Source organism: Papilio xuthus, unplaced genomic scaffold (assembly GCF_000836235.2).
Source record: "Papilio xuthus unplaced genomic scaffold, Pxut_1.1 DF825946.1, whole genome shotgun sequence".
Classification (NCBI taxonomy): Eukaryota; Metazoa; Arthropoda; class Insecta; order Lepidoptera; family Papilionidae; genus Papilio; species Papilio xuthus.
The window spans coordinates 5,343,497-5,369,620 of record NW_013532703.1 but is presented as its reverse complement, the minus strand read 5'-3'; the positions used below and the strand labels follow the sequence as shown (position 1 = coordinate 5,369,620).

The 26,124-nt window shown below is 35.8% G+C and overlaps 5 protein-coding genes across 8 annotated transcripts in view; 3 read left to right on the top strand and 2 right to left on the bottom strand.

Moving 5' to 3' along the window:
• The window catches only part of Asator (tau-tubulin kinase asator), a 46,354-nt gene extending 37,628 nt beyond the window's left edge, over positions 1-8,726 (top strand). For 3 of the 4 annotated variants that reach the window (XM_013321182.1, XM_013321181.1, XM_013321184.1), the window contains 13 exons: positions 203-291; positions 545-658; positions 1,115-1,294; positions 2,615-2,765; positions 3,172-3,335; positions 3,690-3,843; positions 4,211-4,310; positions 4,466-4,543; positions 4,640-4,703; positions 5,033-5,243; positions 5,505-5,619; positions 5,871-6,057; positions 6,617-8,726. In XM_013321182.1, the coding sequence (XP_013176636.1) occupies positions 203-291; positions 545-658; positions 1,115-1,294; positions 2,615-2,765; positions 3,172-3,335; positions 3,690-3,843; positions 4,211-4,310; positions 4,466-4,543; positions 4,640-4,703; positions 5,033-5,243; positions 5,505-5,619; positions 5,871-6,057 (1,607 nt within the window). In that variant the 3' untranslated portion in view covers positions 6,617-8,726. The remainder of the gene's footprint in view (positions 1-202; positions 292-544; positions 659-1,114; positions 1,295-2,614; positions 2,766-3,171; positions 3,336-3,689; positions 3,844-4,210; positions 4,311-4,465; positions 4,544-4,639; positions 4,704-5,032; positions 5,244-5,504; positions 5,620-5,870; positions 6,058-6,616) is intronic. The other variant, XM_013321183.1, reaches the window with a different exon arrangement.
• Positions 8,727-11,090: 2,364 nt separating this feature from the next.
• On the top strand, positions 11,091-15,190 carry Fibp (acidic fibroblast growth factor intracellular-binding protein). Its single transcript, XM_013320396.1, has 10 exons — positions 11,091-11,236; positions 11,440-11,536; positions 11,928-12,029; positions 12,112-12,193; positions 12,263-12,408; positions 12,520-12,619; positions 13,053-13,249; positions 13,580-13,666; positions 14,010-14,108; positions 14,633-15,190. Exons 1-10 carry the CDS (start codon positions 11,152-11,154, stop codon positions 14,709-14,711), a joined length of 1,074 nt encoding a protein of 357 aa, XP_013175850.1. The 5' UTR covers positions 11,091-11,151; the 3' UTR covers positions 14,712-15,190.
• Positions 15,191-16,171: 981 nt separating this feature from the next.
• LOC106124110 (NADH dehydrogenase [ubiquinone] 1 alpha subcomplex assembly factor 3) lies at positions 16,172-17,686 on the bottom strand. The gene is made up of 6 exons (XM_013320570.1): positions 17,493-17,686; positions 17,273-17,375; positions 17,024-17,082; positions 16,807-16,900; positions 16,585-16,721; positions 16,172-16,480 (listed from the first exon to the last, which is right to left on the bottom strand). The coding sequence occupies exons 1-6, from the start codon at positions 17,549-17,551 to the stop codon at positions 16,375-16,377; spliced, it is 558 nt and encodes a 185-aa protein (XP_013176024.1). The 5' UTR covers positions 17,552-17,686; the 3' UTR covers positions 16,172-16,374.
• Positions 17,687-18,162: 476 nt separating this feature from the next.
• On the top strand, positions 18,163-20,808 carry LOC106124138 (uncharacterized). The gene is made up of 6 exons (XM_013320606.1): positions 18,163-18,475; positions 19,229-19,448; positions 19,556-19,697; positions 19,834-20,062; positions 20,297-20,416; positions 20,606-20,808. The coding sequence occupies exons 2-6, from the start codon at positions 19,240-19,242 to the stop codon at positions 20,770-20,772; spliced, it is 867 nt and encodes a 288-aa protein (XP_013176060.1). The 5' UTR covers positions 18,163-18,475; positions 19,229-19,239; the 3' UTR covers positions 20,773-20,808.
• A 720-nt stretch (positions 20,809-21,528) lies between these two features.
• LOC106124533 (multidrug resistance protein homolog 49) overlaps positions 21,529-26,124 on the bottom strand; it is a 28,554-nt gene continuing 23,958 nt past the window's right edge. Inside the window, exons 17-27 of the mRNA XM_013321289.1 lie at positions 25,777-25,959; positions 25,220-25,310; positions 24,862-24,974; positions 24,649-24,778; positions 24,163-24,358; positions 23,843-24,005; positions 23,391-23,585; positions 23,066-23,275; positions 22,748-22,894; positions 22,449-22,557; positions 21,529-22,332 (exon numbers count right to left, since the gene is read on the bottom strand). Of these exons, the coding sequence (XP_013176743.1) occupies positions 22,229-22,332; positions 22,449-22,557; positions 22,748-22,894; positions 23,066-23,275; positions 23,391-23,585; positions 23,843-24,005; positions 24,163-24,358; positions 24,649-24,778; positions 24,862-24,974; positions 25,220-25,310; positions 25,777-25,959 (1,641 nt within the window). The 3' untranslated portion in view covers positions 21,529-22,228. The remainder of the gene's footprint in view (positions 22,333-22,448; positions 22,558-22,747; positions 22,895-23,065; positions 23,276-23,390; positions 23,586-23,842; positions 24,006-24,162; positions 24,359-24,648; positions 24,779-24,861; positions 24,975-25,219; positions 25,311-25,776; positions 25,960-26,124) is intronic.

The window sequence follows — 26,124 nt, the reverse complement described above, 5'->3', positions numbered from 1 at the left end:
GAAAATAACAATGTAAATTTGGTTATATTGTCATATTTTCGACCAACGACTCTATAGAGTCCGTTGAACACGTTTTTTCCCGGACTTTTGTCCATATTGGACATGTCAATCCATAGTGCCTTTCCTTATTATTTAATAAATTTTATTACATTTTTTTTATAACATAATTACTTTATATGCTGTTATTTTTTTGGTCCGTTAGGTGGTCGTAGGACAGCTAGAGCTCGCGCTGACCAGAGTTACACGCAGTTCGCTGTTATGGATGATGATAATGTCTCCGCATTGCAACAGGTAAGAAATTATTTTTTTTATTATAGAAAATACCAATAACCGAGCGGCAACCTGATTTCGCTGAAATAGCGAATTGACGAATAAACACCAAAGTTGCAGATACTTTGACTATTCTAATGGACATTTCCATTATTAAAAAAAAACTTATTATTAAAAAAAACTTCGGAAGGCAAACATTTTTTTTTTGTGTAAATGATATAATTCAAATGATTACATGTAAGTATTATATATTTACATGTTATTTTGTTTGCAGATGACAAAGGGAGGTGCGCTTACGTTAGTGTCGCTGTGGAAGTCTCAGTTCGACGACTCTGAGGAGACAACTGACAACGAGTGGAAGCAGGAGCAGCTGCAGGTATATAAGCACGTATGTACCTCACAACACTCCCACACATATATGTACATATAGCTAAAAGTATATGCTTATGTATTTTTTTAAATTACGATATTACTATGTGTTGAATCAAGTACAAGTTAAAATTTTAATAAATTTTTCTTCATAAAATGTACAAAAAACAAAAACTTACCGCACATAATGTTTATTATTATTATTTTCATTAATCTTATTTATTAATATAATAAATGTGAATGTATGGATGGATGTTTGTTAAGAGATGGATCTCGCTTAAAATTTAACATAGATATAGAACATAGTCTGGAAGAACACATAGACTACTTAATTTAATAAGGCTAATAATTTTATTTCTTTTCATCATAATTTACTTTTATTACTTAAATATAGCTAATATTAACACTATCATATAACAATTATTGAAGAATACAACAATGGTCACCAAAATAACATTAATAATTATAATTCCAGTCACCAGAGCACCGTGGAGGCGGCGGTCGTGCTACCAGTGCTGTGTCCAGCTGCTCCAATGCTGCACGCACGCAGCTGCCGGCCACTCACACCCAGCACACCCAGCCCTCGCAGCCCACCCCGCCCACACAGCAACCAGCCCCGCCCTCACCCTCGCCCACCAAACTCACACACAACCAGGTAACATAACATAACAAATCGACATATAGGAAAAAGAAACTCCGTCTACGTATGTCTCTATAGGCACAGGTCGATTCGCCATTTCGGCGAATTTATTACGCTGTGTTCCATATAATACATACCGTTACATAACCTAATCTACCTGATAACGGTCGTAAATGTAAATATATACAAATAATGATATTTTTTAATTCTAGCAAACAATAATTTTTGTATGTAATAGTTCAAAAATGGGTTAACGCAATCTAAATTATTAATTTCATTTTAAATGAGAAAAATATTAGATGGATTAAATCTTATATCTTTAAATGAGCAATTCTTGTATATATATATATATATATAATTGGAATCTCGGAATCGGTTCCAACGATTTTCATAAAATTTAGTATATAGGGGGTTTCGGGGGTGATAAATCGATTTAGCTAGGATTTTTTAGAAAATGTCATTTTATTCGTGTTTTATCGATAATCAACTTACACGTAAACTTAACTTTTTCTATCGGTAAGATCGAAAAATATTATTCATATTTCATCAATTTATTAGTAATTCGTACTTAAATATAATTTCCAAAAAACACAATTAATTTTAATAAAGAAATGTCTCGATAAAATCTGTTGGTGATAGAATTTTCGTATTACATTTACTTCACTTAGCATCATCTCTTCATATTCAGCATGTCTATATTCAGACTTAGATATATTCATAGACATAAAACCAAATGTATTTTTTACCTAAATGTCCTACTAACGACAGATAAAACACCAAACAGAGCATTACACAACAAACACAGCAACAAATAAATACCTCAACAAACCAAAAAGTCAGGCAAGCTATGGTACAAATTTACTATAATAACGATGACCTGTTGAAACATCCAAAATGTATTGTCGTCTTTTTCACTCTCATATAAAATAAAAGAGACAACAATTTCGTTACACAGGTGTGGCAGTGGAAACCTATGGTTAGTATTATATAGCCAACTATACATCCCTACTATGGGTCTCGGAACCTACCCTAAGTTAGGGGTGACTAGGCTAGTCAATGTTGGCTCAGTTTGGGTTGACTTCACACATATCTGTGAATTTCTTCTCAGATATGTGAAGCATCACGATGTTTTCCTTCACCGTAAGAACGTCGGATAAATGTACATATGTAAATCGGAAATCGAATAAACACATTGCTACATGGCGGAATTCGAACCCAGGACCTGCAGTTTGCAAGTCAAGTACTTATCCCCTAAGCCACCAACACTATTAATTTGCTTTTATTGTTTTTGTACTGGAGTCTAAATTATGTTTTTTTTTTCATTTATTTTATTAGGTAGAAGTAGTTGAGAAAGTTGAAAAGGTTGAGAAAATAGAGAAACCGAAGAAAGATGCGAATGTCCGTTGCTGTTTGCACAGCGCCGGTATTGACGCGTTCCCGCACTTGCGACCCACACTACCGCGCAGCTGGACCTTGCCTGCTATAGGTAAATATTGTTTAAATCCTCTAAATAAACAATAAATAATAAAATTTATCTCATTTACTAGAAAGTAACTCATATTGCATCCATCTTTAGAGATTACTCAGTAAAAAATAAAATCTTACTAATGTCAAATGTTTAGATGTATGGATGGATGTTTGTTATTAAGTATCTCCAGAACAGCTAAACGAATCATACTTAAAATTGACATAGATGTAATATATAGTCTGAAAGAACATAGGCTACTAATTAAGTTATTTTCATTTTACACGGTCGGAGTCGCAGGCGACAGCTAGTTAGGAAATATTACAAATGTGATAAGGAGACAAGAAGAAAATGCTGATTCCGATTGGTTCACAGTATTTTAAGTACCCAGTTTTTTATGATTTAAATGAATAATTATGTACTGTAGGTTCCCGCGTGAGATCGCTTCGTCCACCTCTACTCCAGCAAGCATCATTCGACGGTGGTGCTGCGGGCGCGCTGCGGTACCGCTTGGACGTGATGCGTGGTGTGGCAGCGCGTAGTGATGGACCATCGCCTGAGCCCTCACCACCCAGAGCTGCAAGTTTACCTGTAAGTACCTATTTATCTGGCTCGAAGGACCAACACGTCACAAAAGTATTGCTAGTTTTTATTAAATAAATTACGAAATTAAATAATATGAATAGAAATTGATGTATTATATTAAAACTAGTTTTAAGGTTATGTTAAATCTATTATTATCCGATAGTAAGAATTTAAAAAAATCTTTCCTTATAGAAAAAAGTTGAAGTATTAATCTTTTCAAATATCATGGCGGCTCAAGGTCAACAACGCGCTACGCTGTTCTACGCTGAGATTTGAGCGACGTTAAGAGCCACCAAGATATTTGAAAACATTTATAATAAAAAATAAGAATAGTAAATTAACTGTTTTGTGTGTCATCAGGATGTGTCGCGATCAGGCAGCGGGTCTGGTGGATCAGAGCGCGGGTCAGGTGCACGCGCACGTCCCGCCGAGCGCACCGTGTCCAGCCGACTGGAGATACGCGTACGCGCTACACCCGAGCCGCACGGCTCGCCTGCACACACCGGCACACAAGGTGACAGTGAAGCAGAGTAGTAGCATATACAGTACTGCAATGCTTTGAAAGCAGATATACTGTAAAAACATTAATATAAGAGCAGTAATGTTCTGTTCTATATAATTGTGCTTCCCTCGTGTGAAACGCATGAGACTCGAAGGACCAATTTTTTTTTTTTATAAAATATTAGCAGATTTTTTTTGGAAATTTACTAATATTTCTTTTACCATTCCAACTAAGCTCTAGACTTGTGCTAGGATATGGTTTACGACAATAGTCGAATGGCGGGATTCGAACCTCCGATTTAACCATTAGGCTATTGGCGCTTCAATTATGCTTGTCTTTTTACCTTTTTTTCTTGTTATTTATTGTTTTTTTTTCACAGTACGTATCCACTCTGTGGTGACAGGCGGTGAACCGGTACGACTGAACCATGAAGAGGCGTCCGTATACTACGATGCTACTGAGCATCAGAGAGACAAAAGGTACAACCTCTCTGCCAACCCTTTTTTCTAAACTAAATCTTAATGTAAGAAAAAACCTAACCACGCAACTCATGTTTTTTTTGTGAATATTAGTTGCTGATATTTCTTTGTCTTCTTCCTTTCTTGAGGTATAAAATATTAAATATAATTTTCAGATCTTCAACACGTAGTGTAGAGAAGAGCCAAAGCCCAGCTGCCATGGAGAGGACTCGACTAGATGCGATACAAGACAGGTAAATACCATATAAGTTTTAAAAAGTAAACATATAAGAGGTAATTAAATAGTTTTATTTTTTGTTGTATATGTAAATAAATTGTTTAATTTACAGGAGCAGTTCAGTGACACGTCGCGAAGCAAACGCAGCAGGTGACAGTTCGCATAGCCTTAGAGATGTAAGTAAATATAAAAATAATGACAAAAAAATGTCGTTTAAAAGATTTTGGAACGATCTGTCTAGTTTTTTAATCGGTGCTTTGTATAATATGTTTTAAGGGTTCCGTACCCTGAAAGGAAAACGGAACCCTTATCATCACTTTGTTGTCCGTCCGTTTGTCTGTCGAGATAATGAGTTATCAGGAACGCGTCAAGATATCAAGCTGGAATTTATTAATATAACCGTGCCTGTCTTAATATACAGTAGAACCAGGATAATCTAGAAACCCCTATAAGCAAGAAAACTATGTAAGTTGGTCTGTATTGTAATTTATACTTATTGTTACAGCGGTCTACGTCTCGTATCCCCGTGGCGACTGGTGGTGGTGGTGGTGGTGGTGGTGGTGTGGGTGCAGGGGGCGCGGCTGGTGGTGCAGGGGGCGCGGGGGGTGCGTGCGGTGGGTGCGGCGAGGCGCGCGGCGGGCGGCTGGCTAAATGCGCCTCCTGGAGCGGCGATGGACCACTCTCGCCCGCACCAGACCCCAATGACCTCACTCCAGGTAACGTCATATACAAATATATAATAGTAGTCAAAGAATTAAATTTCCTACACACAAATACAATCCCATATCTTAATTGAATATATATAATTCAATACGTATGTATGTATTCGATATAATTGCTTCTGAATATTTAAAGACATGAAACTTTGATATGGTCAATAAATAGATTATTATTTGCTGTTCAAAATTAACGAGACTTAGAATTCTTCAAACGACTTAGTTGTATTTTAGAAAGTAATAAAAATTATTGTTATTCAGCTCTACGCAGACGTCGGCAGAACGCGAACGACAAGTACGCGGTGGACCCCGCGCGGGAACTGAACCTGAGATTTGCGCGCCCGCGTCACCGACAGCCGCCGCAGCCGCACACCAGGTACATAACTCTACATACATACATACATCTAGTCTTATTCCTTAACAATACTTTATAGCATAAGTATCACTTTTACCTTTGGTTTCTAAGACCAAAATCTCCGTATAAAACGTACCGTAAACCCAATTAGTATCTTTTACAAAACAGAAATGATATATTAAACGGGGATTTTCGTCTCGGAAACTCACACTTAGGTTAGGATAGTTCATTTATTTCATCCTAAATTGATTTAAATATTTTTGTATGTACAGTAGGAGCGGTGCGCGTGGCGTGCCGGCACTACTGCTGGCGTCTCCCCCGGCTTCGGGCTCCGCTGCCTCGGGTGCTTCGGGCTCCTCCTCGTCGGGCTCCCCGCCGCCTGCACCGCCGCCCGCAGCCGCGCCCCCACACAATGCCGCACGTGCGCGACGCTTCCGACCACTCTCTATCGCTCCATAGGTATTATAGTATTCTGATGACTTAGGAGCTCGGAATTTTGCGCTGTGCAGCGTCTTGAGCCTACAAGATATTTGAAATGAACTATACTTATTGAATCTTTTAAATATCAGGCAGCGACCTTGAAACTTGGAAAGACATGACAGTATGTTTTTATACAGGTGTTTTCGCAGTGAAAACTCAATACATATATTACAAAAAACACTACTACAATTAAACTTCTTTACACTTTATTCTTGTATATCCTTACTTTTATCTCTACTTACATATTGTTCCTTTAACGATACTAATTTAGTATTCTACTAATTATTCATTTAAGTAATAATCAGTCACATCATAAACCATAACGACTTTAGAACAACTTATATAAAAATCAAATCCAATTAACATTGTACAGTGCTATGCAAACTTTACAGCGGCTCGAAATTTCACATGATATCAATTAGTATAAATTAAACTATAGAAGAAAATTAAAATAGGTAGATGGTTACTTTCATGATGTCTTTGTTACTTAGACTCTGATGTTTTCAGTATTTCATTGTTTTTATTTTTTTTGTTCCAGGAGACGGCCACCGGCTGTGACGTCACAGTTGAGAACCCTTTCTGAGATAGCAGAGTCCTTGCTCCGCAAAGTGTTGGAGTACTTTAAATATGTTATATTTTCGCAAATCAAACGTTTACGTCGCGGTGAGTACGAGAGAAAAAAAGGTTTTATCCAATTTCACGTTTATAGTGCGATAAACTTATTCGGCCCGGTGAGAGTTGCAGATATCGCGGTTGCTTCTGTCATAATAATATGTAAAACTTACTAAGGCATAGAAAGATACAGTCCGTAGGATTCTTGTGGCTGTGTTGTGCACACTGGGCGCTATCGCGAAGTTTCACTTGTTCCCACCGGGTCACATAAGTTAGTCGGACTATACATAAATGTATGTACAGTCTAAGAAATCATATCCCATACACTCGATGCTTCACGCCAAATGTCAATTGTCTTGAAAAATCGATAAAAAAATATGCATTTCGCTTATTTAAATAATATTGTGATTTTTAATAAATTAAAAAAATATGTAAAAAAATGACACTATAGTACAAATTATCGAGTGACAGAAAAAAAAAACGCTTAAAAATGTGTTCCATTTCACATATCTGAGTGTAAAACAATAAAGGTAGCGCCACACTGAAATTGATTATTAAAAATATTTATAAAAAAAGGTTAACAAACAATCCAGTGTGGTCACACCCTAAAGATTTAGTTGATTGGTTTTCTTAGACCGTGCGTACAAAAGAATTAAAAAAAAAAGTATCTTTAATATTTATCGATTTTTAATCATTGCTTATATTAAGCCAAAAGTATATAATTATTTTTATATGCCCACGAATACACAGTACCTACGAAGCCACTTCATTGTATGATATATCCGACAAAAGAAAATATATTTTTGGCTTAGTATTGAATTGTGATTGGAGTGCTAGGCTATTTACCTTATTATTGATAAGGATTTTAATAGCGTTATTCGATTTTGCTATATTCCTCGGTTTAGAAAGCAAAAGGGGAATGTTACAACTGTTTTTAATAAATTAACACGTTCAATGCCAACTTAATTTTCATACAAAAAAATAGTAGCATTGAATGTGTTAAAAATTTCAATGCATAAAAATTTCTATTATGCTTTCTATATCGTAGAATGAAGTTTGTTTCGTACCATAAGGTGCTTTGTGAATAAAAATTCTTAGATCTCTTGTTAGATAGAACTTGCCTTTTTAAATCTAATACGTTGACAAATAGATGTCGCTGTTTGTTGAAGTTTGAACGAGTTTGTTCGATACAAATTTGTTACAGCTTTAGACGGGATAAGATTGATTAAAATTATCAACATTTATAAAAAAAAAACATGGAGTGAGAGAAGTATTTTGTGCTAAGTCTTGTTGAAAATTCAGCCTTTGATAAAATTGGAATTATGAAGAACGTTTATATTAATTTAGGATTAACAAATGTATGTATATTATTTATTTCTTGCATGAAAAAAGCGTTGCCTAAAGGCATTCTGTACGAATCCATCATTTTTTTTTATCTATCAAAATTATTTATTTCGTTTTTTATTCTATAGTCTATTATTTTGTGATGGTGCATGAGTATTTTTGTTTTAAAAAAATAACTCAAAAAGATGTATATTCTTTTTTGTTTTTCCTGAAAATAAGTAACATAAATGGAAGGAATATTCTAAATCGATTTAAAAAGCTTATTGAGATGTTAACGATTATTCTAAGTTGACAGTTTGTGTCAAATATAGATTATATACGTATGTAAAGATGACAAAAATTTTTGTTTGGTAATGAAACTATATTGTTTGTGGTTTAATTAACAAGTGTCTATGGTTTGATTTTATATTATTATGAGATGAGATTAAGTTGTAAATATTTTGCGAAAATATTTCAATCTTTATGCATGAAACAATTGAAAGCATGCGATAATGTCGTCTCTTAAAGTGGATATTTTATAAAAATGACTGCATTCATTGATATTTTACATTATTCTGTTGAATTTAACGTCTTGTGCGTTGTCTCTGCGTGCGTTCTTCTATGATTTGTTTAGTCTTTGTATTTAAAGGTTTTTTTTTACATATGGTAACACTCGATAAGTCGTGTCAAATAGGTTACTTATTATTTATTATGTATGATAAAAAGTCTCGCTAGCATTTACTGCCCAAATCAGCTTTGTTATTTATTTGTATGTCTATAATTTATTATTTTGAACTCAACATTTGCGTGTGAAAATGAAGATATTTATTTAATCTGTTCTTACAACTGGCAACATTAAACCTATTTAGTATGAAATCACTTAAAATACTTATCCATATCTTAACGCATTTCCTCAGTCTAGATTTTCTATATCCTTAGACTTTTTTAAGAAAGAAATAACACTAAATGATATATATGCAATGCCACCAATTAGAAGTTACAAATTTGTACGTAAGCTACAAGAATAGTTGGAAAATATCTTGTGCTTGTAAGAAACCTTATTTTCAGTTTGAATAATTTTACAATATACCTAGAGCGTAGTTTTAGCTATAAACCTGAAATAAATATTAAATATTTAAAACCATAGACCGCGTTTTGTAGTGTTGCCACTATAAATTGTGCGTAAGAGAAAAAACTACATTTTACTAAACCGATACTAGTTAACATTTTATACAGAAATTAGATAAAATAATCCTTATTTATCTATATATTTTTTGTTACTAGTAACACAGATAATAGTTGCTGAGGGTTGCCATTATTCTGTATCACCTGAACGAGATAATAATTTTTGTAACAATGTCATAACATATACCAACATTTGACGCCATTTTTTCATATTTAACCCTAGATCTTTATAATGTAAAACAAATGATGGCGGAGACTTATCATTTTACTTTGTGATACTCAATTATTTACGAATGTAGTTTTATAATATTGAAATTATCTGTAATCATAAAGAAAAATGTAGAGAATGTGCTTCTTACACACCGCTTTAAAATAATTTGAAAACATTTATCATATGTTTTTGAAACTTTGCTCTCTTTTTTTTATTATAATTATAATGACAAAATGATACTTATTTTTTGTTTAATAAGTTGTCTAATAACGAGGCTGCTCCATAAAGATGTATCCATATTGAATGAATTAATAAATATACGTTATTTAGACGCCATTATGAAACTCTAGTCTTTCGCTGCTTAGTGAATAGTAATGTTGTATGTAATAATTAAATACTGATTAATTAAAAATATCTAGAATTAAGTATTATGATATTAAAAGAGTTGGTGCGATATATGTACGTGTAACGGAACGTTTTAACCTTGATTTAGCAAATGTTGCAATATGCAAAATCAAAGTTGAAGTGTTCGGCTAAATGAGGTGATTTAAATTGCTTAGGAAATCGCCGTGTATGGTTTTCGAAGTGAAATCAGTTAACAGCCGAGGTGTTTGTATTGTTTTTTCTTCTTAATATAATCCTTATATAGCTTTCGACAGCTGTGCACGGGAGTTCCGGAACACATTCTAGTCTACGAACGGCTTCCGTCTCATAGATATATCGAAGGGATAAAAAAAATGAGGCAGTTATTTTTGTCAGAAGAAATAAAATTATGTAAAAATTGTTATTAATTGTAAGCCCTTTTAAATTGTCTTCGGGGATTATGCCGCGCTTGCGAGGCGTGGCGTGTTGCAGCGGGCTGTATGTTGCGGCGATGCGCTGATTTTTTCTTTTAAGAATGCACGCTCGATTATGTTTTATTTTGCCATATTTTTTTATATTTACCGAAATATGCACAATGAAATTTAAATAAAAGGTATTTGTCCTTATCGGCGTTTTATTTATTTAAACTCATCCCACTGTGAATGGAACTAAGAATAATTTAATAAAAAAGCTTATCGCACTAGATTACTATAGTATATATTACAAGGAACGGGAATTACACCGGAGCCACTGACCTACGGACAAGCCCTAGTATTTTGTACCTTCTTGATTTTCACCATTTTGCTATTGACGGTTGCTCAGGTAGTGGTAGTGAAGTGGTCACTAATAATACTAAGAACTAATAGGGTTAGAATTAACTGTCAAGAACAGCAGTTGCGTTGAAGGACATATGAGTATTTTTAAAAATCTAGGCTGCTCTAGGTCATCGGCGCGCTGTGTCTCCCCCGCATGCTGCTACACTTTTTATTGTTTTCTGATCTTATGCTTCCATTTATAGTTACCACTTATGCCTAAGCTCTATTTCTTCGCTACTTTTGACATTCTCCAGTTTGATAGAAGGTTGAGGATGTTTTTGATAATTCAAATTTTAAGTATGATAAACACTTCATTTATGGTTAACTTACTAGAACTGATCTACATACATTTTTATAACCAAGGCGACGACACAAATACTTTTTAATTTGAGTATTATTTACTTGCGACATTAGATGCTTAGATCATGCGAGACACAAACCTTTATCTTTAAAAAATCAACTTGACATTTGTCATCCACTGGCGCTGTCACTGTCATCTGTCCATCACTTTGTCGATCAGAAAAGTTGATTAATGCAAATATTCGTATAAATATTTACGAAAAAATGTACACAGAAGTCGACGTATTTGTTAGTAACTTTACACTTATCGATCCTGAAATATATCAATTATGGATTGAGGGTTGTTCATGTAAGTTTCTATTTATAAATCAAGGTATACTAAAACATTTTCAAAGACTACTACTCAGAGGAATTATTAGTAATTTGAAGGAATTCCTCTAAGTTCCTTACAAGTTATATTTCAATAAAGATTTTTATTGAATTGAGAAGCAAAACCAGAAATAACTTCTTATCTAAATTTGAGCCTTATCTTCCAAAACAACTTCTTTTTAGCTAGCGAAGCAGTATCAACACTACATAAACGGTCAGCTGAAAAACAACAAGGAGCTACAGTGGAACTTATAGCCAGTGATGTTTTGGATCACTACAGGTATTATTAATCCTATATTTATAACCTACCAAAGGTATAGTTATAATTCACTATGTCTGGAGGATTGCCACAGTATATTTTACTCTTCTATGCATCTCTATCAGCTGATATATCTGAATATACTCCCATTTAATGCATATCCTCTTATGTACAATCCATCCATTTGTTCCATTTTCCTCTACCCTTGTAGTCATTTAAGTTCAATCTTTCTTATTTATGTGATCATTTTCTCTGCGCATAATACATCCTATAGTGCTTTTAAACTTTAGCTAATATACATTCTTAATTTTATACGATCATGTCACACCACAAATCAATCTTAACATATGCATCTTATAACAGATGCCAAAGTTCTAGGTATAATTGTAAGTATTAAATAATTTTGTTTCAGGACTTTCGCTTTACTTGAAAGGCTGCTGACAGTCCCATCAAAACTGTCAGAACAGATGATATTCCAGATTGATGAGCCCACTAAGCAGATGTTAATTGAGAAGTAAATATAGCCAAATATATAAATAACCTAGTATTAAAAGTGTATCTGTGCAATAAATACTCTTCTTACTCTGATCTTGTAGATACTATGACTTGGATGATGCAGTTATTAGAGAACTTCTGGGTCGAAAATTATCATCAAGACATAGAAAAGACTTAGATGAGGCAAGTTTATATTAATATAACCTTAAATAGATTATTAAAAAAGTTTATTAAACTTTATTCTTTGTGTAGGTAGCGGAGAGATCAGGCGCACCACTACGCTGCTGTAGACGTCAGTTTGATAATGTGCGAAGAGTCTTTAAAACTGTTGAAGAGATGCCTGGTAATGTGGTGGCGAATATACGGAATACCTTCCTCATATCAGAGCCTCTAGCTAGGTATGTTCTTTGCAAAGACCATGGATCAATTCTAATATTAGTACAGAATGCTACCACAGAATGAAGGCATTTCTCATCTCTGTTGTAATTTGTTTATGATTATTTTCATAGGAAATATGGTGCGGTGGTGTTCATAGCGTGCATGCGCTTTGAGACCGGCAAGCGGAAGTTGCAGTATCTCACATTTAACGATTTCTTCCACTGCGCACAGGTAACCTTTAAACTCAGACTTTCATTACAATTTATATACTAGATATATTTATCATTCATCATAATATTTGCATTTAGATAGTCAACAAACAAGAGACCTAAAAACTAAATAATTCTCACATCATAACTTATAGGAAAATGTTAGAAACTGTCAGGTTGATTTGTGTCGTACCAGGTCTATTTCTGCATCATACTAGGTGTCTTGTGTCCCGTACCAGGTCTATTTCTGCATCATACTAGGTGTCTTGTGTACCTTACCAGGTCTATTTCTGCATCATACTAGGTGTCTTGTGTACCGTACCAGGTCTATTTCTGCATCATACTAGGTGTCTTGTGTACCGTACCAGGTCTAATTGTTTACCATAGCAGGTATCTTGTATGCGGTACCATGTCATACAGTGTACCGTACCGGTTCTAATTGTCTACCGTACCAGGCTATAATGGGCAGCTGGACGTACAGCTGCACTGGCCCGGAGTACTACGACACGGAAATGGACCGCGAGTTCCTGCTGGAGCTGCGCGAGCTGCGGCTGCTGCTGGACAAGGAGAAGGAGCATAAGCATCTTGTCTGCATGCGTCTCAGACCCAAGCTACTGGATAAGTCATACCAGGAACTGGAACTTAACTTTAGGTACGGAGTGGATCCTTCAATGTTATAATTGGATATACAAATGTATGAAGCTGAAGTAAACTTGAAAAAAAAAATACTAGATACTTCATACTATTAGGAAGAAAATCCGACACTGTGCCGGTGTACTGGCGCAGCACTAGCCTTACTAAAATATCGACGTTTATGTCCCCTCACTATTCATTCTGACACTTCACTTTGTAAAGAAAGCACGTCATTCGCGACAAAGGATTCTAACTAATGTCTAAAAATAGCGTTAATATTATGCTTTTAATAATGCTCCTTTTTTATATGTCAGTTTGTGTTTAATAATTTGAATGTATTTTCTTGCAGACTGTACACGCGCGCTCTGGTGGGCTTAGCGTGCAACTTGCATCGCGGCAGAGAACTGCGCTCTCTCTTTATTGACCTGCTAGAACGGTAAGAATTGTGCTAATTGCTTTTATCTACATACTAGCTGTCGCCCGTGACTCCGTTCGCGCGGAATTAAAAAATAAATTAGTAGTTATCTGTTCTGTTCTTCCATACAATGTTCTACAGTCGAAGAGAGAGTCCAAGGGACCGCGATGTTCTCGCTTATAGAGGTTTCTCTTTAACCCGAGTTTCTCGCTTATGGAGGTTTTTGGTTTATCCAGGTTCCAACTTAATAAATTACTGTGTGGGATGTACTTTGAAATTTTATATGAATTCAAATAAATTCTTCAATAAATAAATAAATAAATTAACAGTTCAAAACTAAAAGAAAAATAATAAATTGTTGTAGATGCATTGAGCCATTGCGACTGGGCTGCTGGCCCAAGACGGATCTCGCGCAGTTTTTGTGCGCGTACGAACAATGCGCTTTACAAATGGATGTTCTAAGGTAATGGACTAATAATATACATTTTTTTTATATCATAAGGTGGCAAACGAGCGATCGGCCACCTGAAATCGCTGAAATAGCGAAGTGACCGTTGCCCATAGACATACGCAATTGCATATGCGTTGCCTACCTTTAATCGACGGAGGAGAGGATGCACAGAAAGAAAATATTTTCCCTTCCCATGCATCCTCTCATCCGGAAAGTCCACTGATATACGGTTAAACACTGTCTTATATTCGTCCGGTGGCGGCCCCCGATGGTCTCAAAACTAGTCAGTGCCGCCACAAGAAAATACCTCAGTGTTAAGCCGTTTTTATATAACAGTTTAGTATAATGTCTCATGAAAGTTTGAATAATTTTATACATTTACTGAAGTACTTCTTATTTTAGGAATAGTATAAAAATTCCAGCTTGATACCTTTACCCGTTGCTGAGAAAAAGTGTCTTGACAGACAGACGGATAACAAAGTTATCCTATAAGTGTTCTGTTTTTTTATTTTATGTTAATATATTTTTCATTACAGGGAAGCAGATTTGAAGAGTGTATGGGAGAGATATATGCGTGTGGTGAGTCAGTGTTTACTCACTATGTACCATATCTGATTTAATTTAAACAATTTTTTATCCCGCTCTAAGTCTGTGAATGTGAGAGGGATGTCAATATTTTTATCCAGCTCGAGTAACCCATAGATAGATTTACACTAATATCTTCATATTGAAGTTTGATTTTAAATAGATTTTGGTAACTTGAAGTTTTCAATGAAATTTTTCGTTTTTTGGTTTGCAAAAATGTGTGTAATTTAACTGTGAGTCATATATCTTCCATCTCTATTTTTTCAAAGAGATGTGAGGGTAACATCATGTGTCCCTGCATTCTTGAACCCACAGTAAAGAAATGTCGATTACATATAAAGCCGAACATGGATAAGAGTCCAATGGAACCTGATGTTTTTCTCGCTTAGGGGGCGTCCATAAATTACGTGAGATGTTTAAGGGGGGAGGGGGTCGAGGCAAATCTCATCTAATCTTACGTTGGAGTGGGGGGTCGGCAAATATCACGCAATTTTTTTTTCTGATTGAAGCAAGAAAAAGAAAAAGCACGAAGCAATTTTTTTTCTTTTTACAATAACACTCCAACGCGTTTACATAAGAAACTCACATTTTGAAAAATCTCACGTGAGATTGGGGGAGGAGGTTGAATAAAATTTCACGATATCTCACCAGAAGAAGGGGCAGAAAATTAAAAAACACCTCACGTAACTTATGGACGCCCCCTTCCAGAGGTTTCTCTCTAATCAGTTTCTTATAGAGTTGTAAGGTACTGACAACGTCAGTAAAAGAGTTTTAATAAATTGCCAATTATTTTTGAATGAATTACGGATATTGTCCAAAACAGATAGAGGATTTTAGGTTATCCGGGCTGTGTAGGGTGAAAAATTAATTTTATTTATTTCAATTATTACTATCATTATTTTAAACATTACTACTGTATTGTAAAATATTGAAAGAATTTATAAAGATTTAAAAAATTAAATATATCGTTTGTGTAAATATATTTCTAATTTTATCTTATTCCTTTAGTGTTTAACCCTTAATCAGATGGTGTCCAGTGTGACGAACAACTAGTTTAGAGAAAATTACGTAAGTATGACTTTACTAAAAAAACAGTTTTTTTGCTACAAAAAATGTCGTTAAATTAAGTTAAGGTTTTTTATAATATATTCAAGTTACTTGAATAAAATAACGTGATTTATGAAAACAAATATTTAATCCATCACTTATAACAAAAACATTACTATTCTAATATTTACAATGTTTTTCAACAACTAAAATTGTTTGAGAATTGAGTTAAATTAAATAAATTTCACTAATAGACACTGAGCGTCGGTGGTCAAGCACTTGACTTGCAATCTGCAGGTCCTGGGTTCGAATCCCGCCATATACCAATGTGTTTTTCGATTTCCGATTTACATTGTGATGCAACCTGCACATATCTGTGAAGAAGTACAAAGATATGTGTGAAATCAACCCGCACTTGGCCTGCGTGGTTGACTATGGCCTAATCACCCTTAACTTAGGGTAGGCTCCGAACCCCTTGGTGGGGACGTATAGTGAGCTGATGATGATGATGATGAAAAGACACATAACTAAAGAAAATTACCTAAGAGTACAATTATTTGGTACAAATTTCCCATTGGTACTATGCTTGATGTTCCGTTAGTTCATTTCTACATGTCCTGTTCCAAGTGTAGATGTTCCTAAATGTCTATAAGTCCTGTTGGTACAGATTCCTGTAATGTAACTGTGTCTGCAGCATGTCATCCTCGTTTACAGTCACACTCAGCGGTGGGATGAGTGCACCAGCTACAGACCTGACAACACACATAATGTATGATCATATGGAAATAAGAAAGAGCCCAATTACCTTTTTAACTATGTATAAAATGAAAAGACTTAGCTGCTAAAACACTATTACCTGCCCTCAGCATTAAGGAAGTTGAAAGTAGAGCAAGCATGCTCGGTAGTCAGCAGTTCCACATTTAGTTTGTTGGCGCGCGCTGCACGGAACGCCGTGTCTATGGCCTTACGTTCATTTGTCTCCAAACCCACTATCTATGGACAAAATATTGAATGAAATATGCTGTACGTAGATATCATTGTTACAAGATATTCATTTCAGCATTTTTTGTGAACTAACCAGTAAATCTATTTTGGGCTCCAGGATTTTAAAGAGTCGCAGTGACTCCTCTGTGATTTCATATGATCCACGCACCTGCCATGACAATACTGTCCTGAAACAATATCTCATATTGTAATATTAGAATGCAAGCTATTGGTTGAACTGGTCTTCTCTTCGAAGGGGTAGGAAAAATAAAAACAAAAGAATATCCAAGTACACACAAAGCAAAAATTACCTAGGAAATAAAGCCATAGGGCCCAGCACTGTGACTCCATTGTTCAATCTGAAGCCATACTGAAATAATAAATATTAAATCAAAAATAATTCAATACTTTACAACAATCTATAACTTTTTTATGCTGAGTTTAATAAAAAAGAAGACTTCTATAAAGACAATCATTCAGGAATTGGAACATGTTTTGCCGGACTACACCCATATTATTAATAAGCAATCTTATATCAATAACTGACATATAAAACCCACCGTTGCATAGGAATCAACCATAAGGCCTAGTTCCAACTCTTGGTTAATAATTCGAACTGTTGTCTTTTCATCCCCTTCGTAAGCACCCTTGTGCCTCACCAAACTGCAATATGTAGTAATAAATTATAAATGCGATATATTGTATATTTTATAAATATTACGCGGAATAAACACTAATTAAAAAAAAAACCAGCTGACTATTTTAATACATTAACATAACCTTAAAATTGGAGTCCTTTTAAAATTGGTGGTGATTCTTTTAACTGAATTCAATAACATTTTGATTAGTTTTGGATAATATGGTCGAACTATTCTTCCTTTTTTTAAGACATGAACAATAAAAATTCAACGCAATTTTAAATAAATAAATTATTTTTGGGTTTAAGTTGTCAGTGTCAATAGTTTTCACTTGACAGGCAACTGCCAAAGTCAAGTCAAATCATTTGTCAATGGCTTAATTGAATGCGAAGCTTTTGAAACAGATGTTTTTTTCTACGGTCTTATAATTTTTAAACACGATAATAATCTTCTCATTTGCTGTTTTACACATAGGTAAACTGTTTTTCGTTATTGATGATAATTTCAGAAGACATTTATTGGCATAGGATGAAAGTGTTATTTTCTAACATTTGGTAATTTAGGACATACTGGTCACACTGAACTAGCACCTCGAATGACGTCACCGATTAAATAAATGCGGAAATGCCGGGAGGGAGAGGGAAATGCGGATAACCGGCATGCGTCAACATTGCAGATGCGCGTCAATTTTGAATTATGCAGATGTCAATTTGTGATAACACAGTGATAACATTTTAAACACAACAAGTTGTGTAGTTGAAATTTTTTATATTTTTAAATATTAACATGCATTATTGTGCCTGAATTTGTATTGTAGTGACATTAATCGGAATAAAATTCTAAATTAACTATTCGTCTCAAGTTATCCTAAAGTTTAATAAAACAATGACAAGTGTTGAGAGTTCTACCATTGTTTTGCATGAAGAAAGGAAACGATTCGTTACTTCTCGTAGCGAATATGATGTTGATTTGTGGCGAGAATTTAAGAAACGTTGGATGGTGTTTGGCGTACTGGGTGCAGTAGCTCTGGCGGTGATATCTCCACGACTGGGCGCTCCCGGAGGCAACTACCCTGCATGTTCACTCATAGATCATTTTAGAATGCATAGCACCTCATACAAACATGTAATTATTTTTTATAGCTTTTAAATCACACACAATATATGCTAGAAAATTGAAGTTAGAAAATAATAAAATTAGATGTTTGATACTTCTAAAAGTTTAGTAATTGGTAAAAAAATGATTATTTCCTAGATAATGTAATTGAGACTAATTATCTATTATGAGTACAAAACAGGAAAGTATGTAATAAACAGAGAATGGAAAGATATGTGGCAAAATCAAGTAGTAAATATTTTTAGAAGTAATTATATTGTTATTCATTTACATCGAAGTAGCCTTTAGCATAATTATTGCTATGCCAATGCATATTAATTAAATTACATAGCAAGTTGTAGTAATCCAATTTAAATAAATTAATTTATATGAATCATAGTAAACTTTTAAAATGGAGCACAAGAAAAACAAAAGATGTTTCTGGATTATTGAAGAAAAGCTTATTTTTTATGCTATGCTTTAAGGAAAGACTTTAACAGTTCTGCATATTTTTAACTAATTCCTGCATTAAAATACAATTTTTATCACACATATTTTAATATTACAATGCTATTCCACCTAGCTCAGTTTTCATTTTATTTTTTTATTTATTACTGAAAAAAAAATTATACCTTACTTTTTAAGAATAACTATTTTTAAGGTTATGTGTTTCTTCAAAAAATTGAAAAATCTATAACTGCTATAATTTGTAATAATTTTATTAACATTACTGAATAACAATTTATTTCATATTTGTTTACTGTGTAACGTATTTTTAAATAGGTAAACTTCGTATGGAAATTGTGCGATGTTGTGCGCTATGGAATTTATACTACATAACGGGACGTAGTACTGGATTGCGCGGGGAAAATGGCGTGCGTGAAATTCGTGCGCGTTTGTACGCACTATCTGTTCTGCACGCGCAAGTGATCGCACCAGTAGTGGCCGCGGTGTCCGCACTTGCCTTGCGAGATGCTAACCTCGATAGACGACTACTTGAAGGGTATGTTTTAACATAGACTATGATTAAATTCATTTTTAATTGAGTAAAAGAGCAGACTATATTTTGAGGTTAGCAAAGAGTGCAAAGGTATATGACATTTTTTGTAGTGCCTTGGTCGCTCGTTCCCGAGGACCCTGCGGCTGGTTGTCGCTTGCGCTATGTTGCGACTCATCACCAACAACACCAGTATTGGCAGCCATCAACTACGTCGTGTCTCTGCTCACCGCGCCGTTTGCAATTTTATTCTTTGTTAGTTGACCTCAGTACGTAGATAATAATTACTATAAATACTATAGATGGATTAATTAAAAGGGACTGTTTTAATTGTATGGCCAATTCGACCAGATTATTAGTCCTCAAATTCTTGTTTATGGTATGTTCGTAGTGCGGTCGTACAGCATTGCCTCCGTTGAGCGGTATCGTGTGGACAGTGGTGACGACGGCAGCGCCTTTTCTGATTGGTTGCTGGCGGTCGCAGCGCCTCTCGCCCCGCGCTCCCCGCACCATCACTCGCTTGCTGGCTCTGCTTCTACTCTACATCGACTGCAGCGCTCTCTTGCGGGACGCTGAAGGCAGTCTTTACATCACCGATGTTTTGGCGACTTTGTTTTTAGGTAAAAACGTGCTTTTGGAATCCAATAATAAAATCAAATGTCATGTCTGATTGAGAAGATAACAATAAACTATAGTCAATTGGGGTTGCCATGAAAATACTTGCGGGTTACCACAAAAAAAAATAGTGATGTGAGATATACGATTTAAATAAAAATACGGTAACCGATAAATCTTCTAGTTGACATTGAAGGCTTTTTATGACTTTTAATTGTTTACTACGTTGTACGTTATAGAGATAAGCAGTGTGTCGCTAGCGGCTGCGGGCAGTTCGCTGTACGCGCACTACGGGTTGCTGCGACGCAGTGAGAGCCGTGCACTCGCACTTGCAGCTGTGCCTAAGGCGGTCGGGCTCGGTAAGTATATATTTATTACTTAGAGCTCAATATTTAATTTATAGCTTAGTACTCATTGAAGTTACGATATACAGAGTCAGCCACCTACAAATGGACCGATGCTATACGACCATCACAGCTGTCTCTATGGTCATAGACCCGTGAATCTTTAGAATTTTTGCCTCTTTTATAGTAGAATGTTGTGATTAGGTTGGGAGATGAAGGTTTCTTGCATGTCTTCGGGACTGGCACACCTTCCGACAGTGTTCCTGGCACCCACACAAGCACTGCTAATGGCCGCGCTCTATGGAACTGACAAGGATGACCAGCCTGAAGATGACTTAACCTTTGAAGATTTACCGTTGCTTCGTGAATGACTGAAAAAGATTGTTATAATTTGAATTTCAATAATTAATAATTTAGGGTTTTTAGTAACATTTTTTTACTTAAAGTTGTAATCGCATCTAAAGAATTCCTTTTATGGATACTCTTTGGTATGAGTTGTATCTGTTTCGTCGTTTTTCATATTTGGGACCCTTTTAAAATGTCTTATTGTTCGTAGTTTTCATCGAAAATTAAAAAAAATTATAACTAAACATAAGTTCAAATCTTAGCCTTCCACTAAAGTGTGGCCAGTTCAAAGTCTGCGTGAGACCTCATTAGTTAATTGAATAGTATTTAATTAGTGGGTTTACTAGGATTAGGTATAAACCTTAATTAGCTTATAGTATTAGGTAACCTGAGGCCTTCCATTAGCCTTACTGAGATCAGATTAATAATGTTATATCGCTACGATACAATTGACTCTAGTAAAAGTAATAAATTGCTTTTTTATTAAACTCAGAGCCATTGGTAGACTAAACTAAGTTTTCGCGATCGAATCCTAAGAAATTTTGCGCCGTCCAATTGTCTCAAATAAATGCTCAAAAATGTTGGTCAATTTTGTTGCGAAATAATAATTATTTTTACGTTGACAAAATATTCTATAATTCATACGAATTTCGGTTGTGATTTTTCTGAAAATATATGACCAAAAAATTACTGAAAACTACACGCATTGTTGTTATAAAATGTTCGATTTTCTTGAAATAAAATTTGTTTTATGAATCAAATGTGTTTTATTAAATACACTTATAAATATTATTATATCACAATTTTGTTGTACAATTTAACGATTTTCTTCGCATGTGAAAGTAAACCTACTTAATAACTATTTTTATATCACAATCACAGTCATTATAGCACTTAAACTGTCTTATATTAAAGTTTCCACTGCCGAAACACGCGTACAAAAACATGTTTATACGAAAATTTCTGTAAGAAAAAAGTTTTGACAATGAAAACCCATGGTTACACTAGTCAGGGCTTTTCAATATTTTTCTTTCACTGAGATTCTATATTCGAATTTTGAAATTTCATGTAATTCATAAAATAACCGATAAATTGGATTTAATTTGATTGGTCACATCACTAAAACGTCATATGTGTCAACTGCCAAACATTACAAATGTCATAAGCCAAAATACTTGCCAGTGCAAAAAAGCCACTACAATTACAGATTAAAAATACGAGTGTAATCCTTGATTATCTTACAATATTTGGTTTAAAATTAATTAACATAAAGGCACTTTTCTATCACATATTTTATACATTTTTAAATAGCAATAATTGCTGCACTTAAAGTCATTTAATAATGGCTTAAGCATTCAACTATTGTAGTTTTTCTGACATTCACTAGTTCTTGATTTAAGATTCTACTTCTCTTCTCTATCTCTCTTCTCGTGAGGTAAAGAAGAAAACACAGGTTAGATAAGTCCACAACAGTGTCTTCTATCAAGCGGGCTGAGCCTCCGCCGGGGCCTGCTGTTGCAGCAGCTCCCAGTAACGACCTCGCTTACGAACCAGTTCTTCATGTGAACCGGACTCTGCTACTACACCTGGAATAGTTCATATTTTTATTATGATATTATTTCTAGACAACGTTATATTAAGAATAAAAAAATCAGACTTTGAGAAGGAGTTGAGGTTAGATAGAGTTTTTATTTCGTTGTACCTTTGTCTATGAGACAGATAGTGTGTGCATGTCGCACAGTGGCCAGTCTGTGCGCGATGATGATGGTGGTGCGGCCTCGTGACGCCGCCTCCAGTGCCGCCTGCACAGCCTGTGGACATCGACAACATTCATGTCAATACTATTATATAACATCTAGTTATTTGCTCTGAAATAAATGCAGTACTGAAGGCTGAATACAAATCGGAAACTAGCGTTAATACGAAAAAAAGTACACGGGTATGAATTTTCTGGATCAGGCCCAGTTTCCTACGGCTGTAGTGTCTCTATGATTTGCTTACCTTCTCACTAGCGGCATCTAGTGCGGAGGTAGCCTCATCTAGCAATAGCACACGTGGACGTCGTAGTAACGCACGTGCGATGGCCACGCGTTGTTTCTGCCCGCCTGATAACGCAGCGCTGCCCGCCTCCAGCACCGTGTCGTACCCCTGATAGAAATAATTTATATATAAAAATATCACATGAATTATACTATATTAAGTTCAAGACTATCAGTAAAAGAATCTCTTATTACCCCTTTTTAAACATAGTATAGCCGGACTGTGGAACACAATTCACGTACTTTGATTGTCTTAATAATACATAGAAGAGATTTTTACCAGTGGCAGGCTGGCAATGAAGTCGTGTACGTTGGCCTGCTTGGCGGCGTCGATGACTTCGTCTAAGGGCACTTCTCGGGAGGCGTCACCGTATGCGATGTTGTCGCGCACGCTGCGCTCAAACAGCGCCGGCTCCTGCTGCACCAGCCCGAGCTGCGCGCGCAGCTGACGCAAAGTTAGGTCCCGCTTCACATCGCGTCCGTCCACTGTCTGTAATAATGGTGTAAATTGGAGATACATTTTGTTAATTCAAATTGATAATCCGACTTGAAGGACCAATAAGTTTGGACCATTTCGCTGTTGATCACACTGTAGTATTACTTACCACATTTCCGCTGTCAGGGTCGTAGCTGCGCATGAGTAGCTGCAGCAGCGTGGACTTGCCGCAGCCGCTGGGCCCCACCAGCGCCAGCGTGCGCCCTGCCTGCAACGACACGCTCAGTCCGCGCAGCACCTCCACTTGTGGTCGTGTTGGGTATCGGAATTTGATATCCGAGAAATTGATCTCGCCAGTCGCCGACTGAAAATGAACGCTGAGTTTAACTACAGTAACTAACAGTGTATTTACCTTTATATAACTTGTCTTTTACCACACATAATTGTTAAATGGTCATTAAAGGCACTGACAGGTGTCCATTAGTAGTCGTAGTCCATTTAGTGAGAGAAATCTACACGTAGAGAAGGCTAAGTGACCATTACACGACTCTGTTTGTAACACATGGATACTCAAATACTGTAGTACCTGACAAATTAATGAAATGTATAAATTCAGCATACCCAATCAGGATGTTCGACAGCAGTGGGTTCAGTAACAACTTGTGGAGTCCTCTGCAGCGCACTAACAACGCGAGCAGCAGCACGACGCGCCGCCGCGAAGTTAGGCGCAAAAGATAGAGCTTCCGCTAACATCCATGCTCCGTAGATCAACGCCTCTGATACACTGCATAACACGAATAAAATTTTTACTAGTTGAAACAACTCAAAACGGTTTTAGAGATAGGATTGGTTTCGAAATTATAGCTTTTTTTCAAAGAATGATAGCTCTTCAATATGAAAGAACATTTATATGACAGATTATTATAATATAAAATACTTACAGTATAGCATATTCATAAGGCAAATCCTCTCTGGCGATTAGATATCCTCCATATGCAAGAGAGACAGCATATCCCAGCGTGGGCGCGCACAGACACAGCCCGTAGACAGGACCGCGCACCCAGCGGGCTCCGTGCGCGTGCGCTTCTGACTCGCGCAGAGCTTCGGCGTATTTGTCCAGTATTGCCAGCTCCACGCCTGCGACCATAGACATGTTACTCTTGTTTTGAAATGACAATGACAGCTGTCAGTGTGACGTAACGAGGGATGTAAGCAAACAATCGATAAATTTACGGTTTTCGAGTTGATTTAAAATTGAATAGTCCAATGGAATTAATTGAAAATTATAAACGTTTTACTCTTTTTTCATATATCAAGGCAATTAAACTAAGATCGTTTATTTTCAATAACTGGACATGATAACCATAGGTTAAAATTCTTTAGTTATTGTCTATTTAAATCGAATTTATGTTATTAGCTTAACTCACCTAAACTCTGTACGGTGCGCACGTTAAGTACAGCTTCTGTCGCAAGGCGGGCGGCGCGCTGTAGCGACTTTAATTCTCGTTCCTCCGCCCGCTTTGTTACGGTCCCTTCCAGCCAAATTCCACCAATAACCTTAAAAACACATAAACTATTAGACGAAATAAGGTTTTATTGAATTCTATGCATAAAAAGTAATTCAAAAGGTAAATACTTACACATGGTACACTAAGTAGACTGACAAGCGTCATTTTCCATGAGTAAGCCATAGCCAGACCTACACCTAGCACCATTGTAGACGTACCTTGAAGCATAGTGCCTAAACGAGTACCTGAAAACAATATTTTATCGTAAATGTCTATTACATTGGGACTAAGGTCAAACTTCTAGAGCTAGACTAAAATATCAGGTTAGGAATTAATTTGGCCGATGAAATAACAAAAATTGAGCTTATCCTTTAATATTTATTTAGTAAAAAACTTGGGAATTTTTTTTAAACTAAGTTTATGAAAAAAAATATGTTTTTAAATCTAAAATTTGTCCAGCCTTAATGTTAAAAAGTAGATTATTAATTACCTGTAGCGCCCTGCACAGCGGCGCAGTCGGAGGCGAGTCGGGCGCATAGAGATCCCACTGAGTTGATCGGCACGTCGAACCAACCTTGTTCCTAAAAACATTTTATACTTAAGTACAGCTTAATCGTGACAAACACATCATGCTCCTATTACTTCGATTTAGAAAAGTTGTGTGTATTCCAAAATCCTTTATATATAAAAATCAATTGATGTTCGTTAGTATTGCTAAAAATCGAGAACGTCTGAAAAGATTTATCTTATCTTGGTCTTGAAATGTTCGTGGAGGTCTAGATAAGGTTTAAAAGTTGAGAAAAAATCGAATAATTGCCGCGAAACCCTCAAAATAGCCATTTTTAAACGGCTGTATGGATCTCACTAAAACCTGTCATAAATATAGAACATACTCTGGAAGAGCTCGTAGGCTAATAATTATGTATTTTTAATTCCGCGCCGACGAAGTCGCGGGCGACAGCTAGTCGTACAACAATCGTAGAAAGAACTGTCGCAATATAGAATGTTTTCAAGCATAGTCTTCCGTTTTCTATTGTAATAACGTACCTGTACGAGGAAGTTCCTGAAGGTCATGACTCGTAGCCTGTCAGTGAGCTGAGCACCAGCGCGGCCGAGCAGAAAGGCCTGCAGGAAGGTGACCAGCCCGCTGAGCGCCGCCACGCCCGCGAATATGCCTGCGTACATGTGCGACTTGGCGAGGATCTCTTCAGGATTCGATAGGGAGAACATCTGGAATACATAATCATATTTATTCTCTCTACTCTATTGTACTCTATATAATGTATTATAGTCTCTTCTCTATGGAATTATGTTAGTAGTTTAAGACATTAGTTAGAATCCTTTGGCGCGAATGGCGCACTTTCATTACAAAGTCAAGTGTCAGAATGAATAGTG